This window comes from Gopherus flavomarginatus, chromosome 13 (genome assembly GCF_025201925.1).
Source record: "Gopherus flavomarginatus isolate rGopFla2 chromosome 13, rGopFla2.mat.asm, whole genome shotgun sequence".
NCBI lineage: Eukaryota > Metazoa > Chordata > Testudines > Testudinidae > Gopherus > Gopherus flavomarginatus.
Window position 1 is genome coordinate 27,568,417 of NC_066629.1, and position 10,455 is coordinate 27,578,871.

At 54.4% G+C, this 10,455-nt stretch overlaps 1 protein-coding gene across 5 annotated transcripts in view; it reads left to right on the forward strand.

Annotated features, from left to right (window-relative positions):
* Positions 1-9,894, forward strand: part of SIDT2 (SID1 transmembrane family member 2) — a 35,045-nt gene extending 25,151 nt beyond the window's left edge. For 4 of the 5 annotated variants that reach the window (XM_050921881.1, XM_050921883.1, XM_050921882.1 and 1 more), the window contains 6 exons: positions 497-573; positions 1,555-1,601; positions 2,093-2,198; positions 3,730-3,840; positions 8,801-8,914; positions 9,640-9,894. In XM_050921881.1, coding sequence (XP_050777838.1) covers positions 497-573; positions 1,555-1,601; positions 2,093-2,198; positions 3,730-3,840; positions 8,801-8,914; positions 9,640-9,702 — 518 coding nt within the window. In that variant the 3' untranslated portion in view covers positions 9,703-9,894. The remainder of the gene's footprint in view (positions 1-496; positions 574-1,554; positions 1,602-2,092; positions 2,199-3,729; positions 3,841-8,800; positions 8,915-9,639) is intronic. The other variant, XR_007769195.1, reaches the window with a different exon arrangement.
* Positions 9,895-10,455: the final 561 nt, after the last annotated feature.

A 10,455-nucleotide genomic window follows, 5' to 3' on the forward strand; every position in this document is an offset into this window, starting at 1 on the left:
CCTCCCTGCTTAGTATACGCCATGTCCTGGGCTCGGCGGAGCATGTCTGGCTCCCTCCCGCCTTAGGCATTGTCAGAGCTGTCAGCTCAACTCGCACAGGAGACACCTGCCTTACGCCGGGGCCTGTGGGGCTGAGCGTGGCCAGCCCTGCTTAGATGAGCCCGCAGCACTGGGGGCTTGGTCTGAAAGCCAAGCCAGCTTGACAGTGGGACTCACTGCAGGGGCATGAATGGAGCATTGTCCCACCCACCCTCCCAGCTGTGTGATGGGCTGGGGGAGCCCCCAGCTGTGGCTCAGCACCTCCCTGCTCTGTGCGGGCAGCCTCCGCTCACGTTGGCTTCCCTACAGCCAGACTGCCCCTCTGGGAGTGCAGGGTTCAGGCCTCTTCCTTCTGGATGGAACTGCCTGCAATCCATGCCCTGCTGGGCTAGGAGGGGCCTGGGAAAGGCCTGCTGCCCCCTCCCCTGACCCTAGAGCTGCCTGTCTCTCTCTGCAGACTCCGGGATACCGCGCAGAATCGTGCACATGCTGTACACAGATTGCATCCGCCAGTGCAGTGGGCCCATGTACGTGGTGAGTGAGCAGCTCACTTCAGCCCAGAGGCACCCAAGGCCCCTGACTCTTGGCACAAGCCCGTGAGTGGCTAACGCTGCACGAGGAAGACTAGTTTCAACGGCGTGAGCCTGGCCCAGTGCCTTGGGGCTGGCCTAGAGCTCTCTGTGATGAACGGTGGATGTTCCAGCAAGGCCTCATGCCGCAGGCACAGGGGCTGTGCTTGGAACGCATCCAGCCAGCACGGGGGCAGGATGCTTTGATGGACCACTAGCCCAAATTGGCCCTTTTACTACTGCCTTCCAGTGCAACCCTGCAGTCCCTGGCCCCTGCCCAGCCCCCTGTGACAGCACATCCCCAGCGTACTCAGCTCTGGGCCTGGCTCTGCGATGGAGACAAATGGAGCTAAACCAAGAGCCTGCCCCAGAAGTGACCAGCCAGTGGCCATGTTGCCCACTCATGAAGCGCTTTCCCCTCGCGGGGGGCTCAGGGGCCTGCTCCAGCCTGGGCTATCTGAGTGGAGGCATCAGCTGAGGCAGCCGGGCACCATGCTTTCGGAAGCCGAGGTCCTAGATCCAATACCCACTGCAGACGATTCCCCCGAGGTCTTTTCTGTGAGGTCTCCCTCCCCCTCCTGACCCTGCACAGCCCCTCTCAGCCCCCCATCCTCAGAGTTAGCCCAGACCCGTGGCCCCACTGCCCACCAGTGGGATCCAGGGAGGCTGTTTGCTTGGCCATGGTGGAATGTGACACTGTGCCCAGCTGAGGTGATCTGAGCTCTGCCACAGGACACAGAGCTCGCTGCTTCGCCGATCCCTCCCCGCCCCCTCCCTGTGACCAGCATCCTCCCAGCCAGAGAACGGCTGAGCCACTCTGCCCTGGGGCAGAGCGGGTCTGGGAGACGGCAGCTCTAATGGCTCTGAGCCATGAAAACCAGGTCCCCCCGGAAGCACCAGCCCAGCATACGCCCCCTCCCCTGACCCTCCTCGTCTGTGTTTGCAGGATCGAATGGTGCTGCTGGTCATGGGCAACATCATCAACTGGTCGCTGTAAGTCTGGGTGTGGGTGTGGGTGGGACAAGGCCCAGGTTGCTCAGAGGGAGAGTGCTCTGTACGAGGAAAGAGGGCATGAGGAGAGCTCCCCTCCTACCACTGCCAACGCTCCTCGATCTAGCCCCTCCCTCGCTGCTATGCCAGCCCCGGCCCGGCCCTGCCCTGCCGGGCTCAGTTGTTCCAGGCCTAGCCCTCTTCGGTGCTACCATGCAGCCGGGCAGGGAGCTGGGCTGAGAACACACAGTTTGCATCAGCGGTGAACACCATGGGGTGAAGCAGTGTGTAGCGCCCTGCCCGCTCTGCCAATGGGCCAGCCCCAGCATGCAGCAGGCACCCCAGGAGACCCTGTTCATCTTGCCGGTGGCTGCAGGGTGCAGCAGTGGCCAGAGGATTGCTGCCCAAGTGGGCATGGGGCTGCCCCAGTCTCTGCCATGCTGCAGCTGGGGTCCCCCCCTGCTGCCTTCCTAACCCACCTCTCCCTCCCCCAGCGCTGCCTACGGACTCATCGTCCAACCCAACGACTTTGCCTCCTACCTGCTGGCCATCGGCATCTGCAACCTGCTGCTCTACTTTGCCTTCTACATCATCATGAAGGTGCGGAAACGCCCCTGCACCATCCCTGTCTGCGGACAGGCTCGGGGCTCAGCTGGACAGACCCCCTGGCTGCACGGAAGGGGGCCTGTACCCCAGGAGAGCTCTGGGGAAAACGGGGAGTGACTGAGTTCTGGGGTTAGTGACTGGTTCAGGCCACAGCGGGGGAGCAGGGCCCAAAAGTTCTTTCATCAACATCCCCAGAGCCCTGGTACCTGCACCACCACCCCTAGCAGCACTGAGCCCTTCCAGCCACTGTCTGTCTAGGTAGTGGGGAGAGAAGCCTCTGTCACTGGGGAACATGTGGGCATGGCCTCCCGAGAGCCCGTCCCAGGCCCCACATTTACCAAGGAAGGTGCCTAGTCCTCTGCGTGTGCTGGGCATCACTGTTCCCCTGCCCTCTGCGTGTGCCCCCTCCCCTCTGTGTGTGCAGGGCGTCGCTATTCCCCTGCCCTATGCATGTGGTCCCTGCCCTCTGTGTGTGTCAGGTGTCGCCGTTCTTCTTCCCTCTGCGTGTGCCCCTTCCCCTCTGCGTGTGCGGGGCGTCGCTATTCCCCTGCCCTATGCATGTGGTCTCTGCCCTCTGTGTGTGTGTCAGGTGTCGCCGTTCTTCTGCCCTCTGCTTGTGCCCCCTGCCCTCTGCGTGTGCCGGGTGTCGCTGTTCCCCTGCCCTCTGCGTGTGCCCCCTGCCCTCTGCGTGTGCCGGGTGTCGCTGTTCCCCTGCCCTCTGCGTGTGCCCCCTGCCCTCTGCGTGTGCCGGGCGTCGCTGTTCCCCTGCCCTCTGCTTGTGCCCCCTGCCCTCTGCGTGTGCCGGGCGTCGCTGTTCCCCTGCCCTCTGTGTGTGCCCCCTGCCCTCTGCGTGTGCCGGGCGTCGCTGTTCCCATGCCCTCTGCGTGTGCCCCCTGCCCTCTGCGTGTGCCGGGTGTCGCTGTTCCCCTGCCCTCTGCGTGTGCCCCCTGCCCTCTGCGTGTGCCGGGCGTCGCTGTTCCCCTGCCCTCTGCATGTGCCCCCTGCCCTCTGCATGTGTCGAGTGTCGCTGTTCCCCTGCCCTCTGTGTGTGCCCCCTACCCTCTGCGTGTGCCAGGCGTTGCTGTTCCCCTGCCCTCTGCCTGTGTCTGGCATCGCCGTTCCCCTGCCCTCTGCATGAGCTGGGCATCTCCCTGTTCCTTTGCCCTCTGCATGTTTCCTCTGCCCTCTGCATGTGTCGGGCGTCACCGTTCTCTGCCCTCTGCCTGTGTCGGGCGTCACTGTTCCCCTGCCCTCTGCATGTGCTGGGCCTCTCCCTGTTCCTCTGCCCTCTGCGTGTTTCCCTTGCCCTCTGCGTGTGCCAGGTGTTGCCATTCCCCTGCCCTCTGCATGTTTCCCTTGCCCTCCGCGTGTGCCAGGTGTTACCATTCCCCTGCCCTCTGCGTGTTTCCCTTGCCCTCCGCGTGTGCCAGGTGTTACCATTCCCCTGCCCTCTGCGTGTGCCGGGTGTCACTGTTCCCTGTCCCCTTTGTGTCACCGTTCACCTGCTCTCTCTCCTTCTTCCCAGCTCCGAAGTGGCGAGCGCATCAAGCTCATCCCCCTGCTCTGCATCATTTTCACCTCCGTGGTATGGGGCTTCGCCCTCTTCTTCTTCTTCCAGGGTCTGAGCACCTGGCAGGTGAGTGGTGGCTCGTGCCAGCCAGGGCCTTGACTATGCAGAGTTGACGTGTCTGGTGCACACTTATAGACTTAAGGTCAGAAGGGACCATTATGATCATCTAGTCTGACTTCCTGCACAATGCAGGCCACAGAATCTCACCCACCCACTTCTGTAACAAACCCCTAACCTATGTCTGAGTTATTGAAGTCTTCAAATTGTGGTTTGAAGACCTTATGCTGCAGAGAATCTTCCAGCAAGTGACCCATGCCCCATGCTGCAGAGGAAGGCGAAAAACCTCCAGGGCCTCTGCCAATCTGCCCTGGAGGAAAATTCCTTCCCGACCCCAAATATGGCGATCAGCTAAACCCTGAGCATGTGGGCAAGACTCACCAGCCAGCACCCAGGAAAGAATTCTCTGCAGTAACTCAGATCCCACCCCATCTAACATCCCATCACAGACCATTGGGCCAATTTACCCACTAATAATCAAAGATCAATTAATTGCCAAAATTAGGCTATCCCATCATACCATCCCCTCCATAAACTTATCAAGTTTAGTCTTGAAGCCAGATATGTCTTTTTACCCCACTACTCCCCTTGGAAGGCTGTTCCAGAACCTCACTCCTCTAATGGTTAAAAACCTTCGTCTAATTTCAAGTCTAAACTTCCTAGTGTCCAGTTTATATCCATTTGTTCTTGTGTCCGCATTGGTACTAAGCTTAATAATTCCTCTCCCTCCCTGATATGTATCTCTCTGATATATTTATAAAGAGCAATCATATCTCCCCTCAGCCTTCTTTTGGTTAGGCTAAACAAGCCAAGCTCTTTGAGTCTCCTTTCATAAGACAGGTTCTCCATTCCTCAGATCATCGTAGTAGCCCAACTCTGAATCTGTTAAAGTTTGAATTCATCCTTCTTAAACATGGGAGACCAGAACTGCACACAATATTCCAGATGAGGTCTCACCAGTGCCTTGTATAACAGTACTAACACCTTCTTATCTCTTCTGGAAATACCTCGCCTGATGCATCCTAAAACCACATTAGCTTTTTTAACGGCCACATCACATTGGTGGCTCATAGTCATCCTGTGATCAACCAATACTCTGAGGTTCTTCTCCTCATGTTACTTCCAACTGATGTGTCCCCCTAAATGCATGACCTTGCACTTTTTTCACTATTAAATTTCATCCTATTACTTTTACTCCAGTTTACAAGGTCATCCAGATCTTCCTATATGATATCCCGGTCATTTTCTGTATTGGCAATACTCCCAGCTTTGTGTCATCCACAAATTTTATTAGCACATTCCCGCTTTTTGTGCCAAGGTCGGTAATAAAAAGATTAAATAAGTTTGGTCCCAAAACCAATCCCTGAGGAACTCCACTAGTAACCTCCTTCCAGCCTGACAGTTCACCCTTCAGTATGACCCGTTGTAGTCTCCCCTTTAACCAGTTCCTTATCCACCTTTCAATTCTCATATTGATCCCCATCTTTTCCAATTTAACTAATAATACCCCATGTGGAACCGTGTCAAATGCCTTACTGAAATCGAGGTAAATTAGATCCACTGCGTTTCCTTTGTCTAAAAAATCTGTCACCTTCTTCTCAAAGAAGGAGATCAGGTTGGTTTGGCACAATCTACCTCTTGTAAAACCATGTTGTATTTTGTCTCAATTACCATTGACCTAAATGTCCTTAACTACTTTCTCCTTCAAAATTTTTTCCAAAACCTTGCATACTACAGATGTTAAACTAACAGGCCTATAGTTACTCGGATCACCTTTTTTCCCTTTCTTAAAAATAGGAGCTATGTTAGCAATTCTCCAGTCGTACGGTACAACCCCTGAATTTACCGATTCATTAAAAATTCTTGCTAATGGTCTTGCAATTTCATGTGCCAGTTCCTTTAATATTCTTGGATGAAGATTATCTGGGCCCTCCGATTTCGTCCCATTAAGCTGTTCGAGTTTGGCTTCTACCTCAGATGTGGTAATATCCACCTCCATATCCTCATTCCCATTTGTCATCCTACCATTATCCCTAAGCTCCTCATTAGCCTCATTAAAGACTGAGGCAAAGTACTTATTTAGATATTGGGCCATGCCTAGGTTATCCTTAACCTCCACTCCATCCTCAATGTTTAGCGGTCCCACTTCTTCCTTCTTTGTTTTCTTCTTATTTATATGGCTAAAGAACCTTTTCTCATTGGTTTTAGTTCCCTTTGCAAGGTCCAACTCTACATGGCTTTTGGCCCTTCTCACTTTATCCCTACATGTTCTGACCTCAATAAGGCAGCTTTCCTTGCTAATCCCTCCCATCTTCCACTCCTTGTAGGCTTTCTGCTTTTTCTTAATCACCTCTCTGAGATGCTTGCTCATCCAGCTTGGTCTAAAACATCTGCCTATGATTTTTTCCCCCTTTCTTGGGATGCAGGCTTCTGATAGTTTCTGCAACTTTGACTTGAAGTAATTCCAGGCCTCCTCCACCTTTAGATCCACAAGTTCTTCAGTCCAATCCACTTCCCTAACTAATTTCCTTAATTCTTTAAAGTTAGCCCTTTTGAAATAAAAAACCTTAGTCCCAGATCTATTTTTGTTTATCCTTCCATCTAGTTTGAACTGAATTCGCTCATGATCACTCAAACTAAGATTGTCCCCTACAACCATGTTTTCTATGAGGTCCTCACTACTCACCAAAACTAAATCTAAAATGGCATCCCCTCTTGTTGGTTCTTCAACTACTTGGTGAAGGAATCCATCAGCTATCACATCCAGGAAAATCTGAGCCCTATTATTATTACTAGCACTTGTCCTCCAGTCTATATCTGGGAAGTTAAAGTCTCCCCTGATCACACAATTCCCATTTGTGTTTACTTCATTAAAAACATTGAAGAGGTCTCTATCCATATCCAAATCAGATCCCGGCGATCTGTAGCACACCCCAAGCACTATCTCAGGGGAGGCTCTAGTAGCTTTCTTCCCCAATATGATTTTTGCTCAGACAGACTCTGTCTTATCCATTCCATCACTTCTTATTTCTTTACAGTTAACCTCATCATTGCTATACAGTGCTACTCCACCACCTTTCCCTTTATTTCTGTCTTTCCTAAACAGCACATAGCCTTCAGTACCTGTACTCCAGTCATAACTACTATTCCACCATGTTTCTGGTATCCCTATAATATCTGGTTTCACTTCCTGCACCAGTAGCTCTAGTTCCTCCATTTTGTTTCCTAGGCTCCTTGCATTAGTGTACAAACATCTTAATTTTTGCCGTTTGGCTTCACTGACATTTACCCGATTAGGCACAGACATTCTACCACCAGTATCACCTATTAGATTGGTATCCACACTACCCTTCCTCCTTATGTCCATTCTTCTGCCCACGGCTGTATCCTCTCTTACTTTGTTTTCTTCCCTCTCAGTTGTGCCAGCCTCCATCCTAGAAGTCTATTTCCCTCCTTACTCAGGTGAAGTCCATCACGAGAGAACAGTCCTCTGTCCATGAATGTTTCCCAGTGTCCATACATCCCAAAGCCCTCCTCATAGCACCACTGCCTGAGCCATCTGTTGTTCACCATAATCTTGTCACACCTTTGTCGCCCTTCTCTAGAAACAGGCAGAATCCCACTGAAGATCACCTGAGCCTCGATTTCCTTAAGCGTCTTCCCCAGTCTGACATAGTCTCCCTTGATAAAGTCTAGCAAGAATCTAGCTGTATCCTTTGTTCCCAGATGAAGGACAATCAACGGATTCTTTCTCACTCCCGTTAGGATCCTTTTCAGCCTCAGGTCCACATCCCATATCTTAGCACCCGGTACACAGCACACCCTTCTGTTCTCCCGATCAGCTCTAGTTACAGGCCTGTCTATTCTTCTCAGTAAGGAGTCCCCAATCATGTAGACCTGCCTTTTCCTGGTGACAGTGTGATTCTCCGGTCTATCCCCTGTTCCCTCTGGCTGCAAGTTCTCTCGATTCTTATTCACCCTTGCAATCCTCCGCAACCCTTCCCGTATCCTCCTGGGGCTCATATTTGGTGTTGTCTCCATTGACTCTTCCCCTCTTCCTGTAGGACTAGCTGCTCTTCTCTTCTTCCTTGTCCTCCCACCTTCAGCGACCACCTGCTGTGCCCCTTCTTCATTTTCCAACTCCGCAAACCTGTTCCTGAGCTCTATTTCCCCTTCACTGGCCCATCTTTTCCTCTGCCTGGTTCTCTTACTCACATGCTTCCACCATCCACTTTCCTCACTCAGCAGTCTCCCCTCAAAATTCTTTGGTCCTGCTTCCATCTGCAAGTCTGAGCTTATCCCTTTAGCCTCCTCATGTCTTTGCTCCATCAGCCGCTCAGACCTCCTTCTACACTCTACCAGAGTTTCCACCTGCATCTCCAGTCCTCAGCTGTTTTCTTCCATCAGCTCTATCAGTCGGCACTTCATGCAGACAAAACTCTTTTCAGGTACCCACTCCAGGATCATGTACATGCCGCAGCTTCCACATCCAGTCATCCTCATTGTGTCTTTGACTGCTGCCTCTGTATCCATCATAGCCTTTCCACCTAAAACCTGTTAGTCCAGGAAACACAAACCAAAGCAAACCACCACCACCTACAGCTAAACAAATCCCCAACAGGTACCAGAACACAAGCAGAACACCATCCCCTCCCTTCAATAGCCTGGCAATTCCTCTGCCTAGATCTCTTAGTGTCCTCTGCAAACTCCCACTGAAACTCACCTGTTTACTGCTCTGTTTGCTGGCTCCTGTGCTGCTGCAGCTGTCACTTGAGGGGTCTCCTGCTTGGAGAGTCCCTGTACGGGGCTGGCAGTGGGGACTGTGTTGTGCATGGCTCGAGTGCCCGGTCCGCTCGACTTGCAGCTCTTCTAGGCTGCAGCACGACCCTGGGCAGGAGCTGCGCAGGGAGGAGGCGGGCAGCATGCTTGGCTGGAGATAACACACCGGCTCTGTCTGTCCCCTCTGCAGAAAACGCCAGCCGAGTCCCGGCAGCACAACAGAGACTGCATCCTGCTCAGCTTCTTTGATGACCACGACATCTGGCACTTCCTCTCCTCCATCGCCATGTTTGGCTCCTTCCTGGTAAGTCCTGCCAGCCCCAGCATGGCAGGTCCACACACAGCTGTGCCAGCTCACCCAGAGGGAAAGGCTCTTTCTGCCCTCGTCACACATCCCACACAATCAGCTGCTGTCGCCACCTGCCCCCTGCCCGGAAGCTGCATTAGCCACAGGCTGCAGCCCTCCCAGCCTGGAATGGGAGCACATAGGAGGGTCCCTAGAAGCACTTGTTGCTCCCTGGAGACCCATCAGCCTTGGCCGGCAGGGGCAGCCCCCACAGAGCTGCTTCCTCATGGCTACCAGGTCTGCCCTCGGGAGCATGTGGTGCCTGTCAGCCTGAGGCAAGAGTGCACATCCTGCACGGCCCTCTGTCCCTTGCCCGTAGAGCCCCAGTGAGGCCAGGGCCGGGCGGCAGGTGCCGTGCTCAGTCCACTGAATGCTACAGTGTCCTCATGACCCCCTCTGCCGGCTGGGACATAGGCTCCCGTCCGGGCCAGGCCCTGTGCTGAAAGGGGGAGCAGGGGCTGAGTTGGGTCTAGAACAAATCATAAACTCCACTCCCACCCCCAGCAGCACCAGCTCTACTCATCCGAAAACACCAATGTGGGGTCGGAGAGATTCCCAGCACCCTGCCCTCTTCCCCCTCCCCCAACTCGGGGGCTGTGGGGAGAACACTGCCTAATAGCAATGGGGAAGGTATTTGTCCTTGAGCTGAGCCCCAGCCTAACCACCGCCCTGTCGGCTTGCAGGTGTTGCTGACGCTGGATGATGACCTGGACTGCGTCCAACGGGACAAAATCTACGTCTTCTAGGCCCTTTCCCGTAACACCACCTGGCCTGTGGTTTGTTAGATGGGGCCTCCATCCTGCCCAGGTGCTGCCTCCAGCCCTGGTCTCCAATGTAGTGGACGCTTGTGGTGGGCAGCTCACAAGGACATGGCAAAGCATCCCAGGCGTGGGGGCTTCTCCAGAGGGGGGACTTGTGTTCATGTCCAACCCTCAGACGGCGCCTTGCCAAGCTGAGCCTGTCACCTCCTTGCTTGAGCTGCTCAAGGGGCTGCAGGGCAGGCCCAACGCACCCACCTGCCGCCACGTGGCTTTCAGAGAGGGGTGGGGGCTGGTCAGACTCAGCAGAAGCCATTGCCCCTCGCCTTGCTGGGGCTACTGGTCCTGCAGCGTCATGGGGGTGGCTCCAGGTCCCCAGCCCAGTAAGTGGTGGGTTCTCACTGCACTGCCATTGTCCCATCTCTGTTCCCACCACAGTGCCATGCCAAGACGGACTGCCACGGGGACCTCTGCCTAACAGGCCTGGCTCCTCCTCAGCCAGCCAGCTTCCCCCATAGCTCGGGGGCCAGCGGGGGCAGGGAACCTCTCAGAGCAAACAGCAGGCAAGTTAGAAAACACTCCCTCTGCCTGAAAATCACATTGACCGAGTACTGGCCAGGGCACTGGGGGAGCAACGTTGCATCCCCTGCAAAGAGGATATTCAGCCCTCTCCCATTCCGCCAGTGAAGCACAGCACCCAGTGAAACCTGCCTGGTGCACAGCCCAGGGACTGGCCAGCTC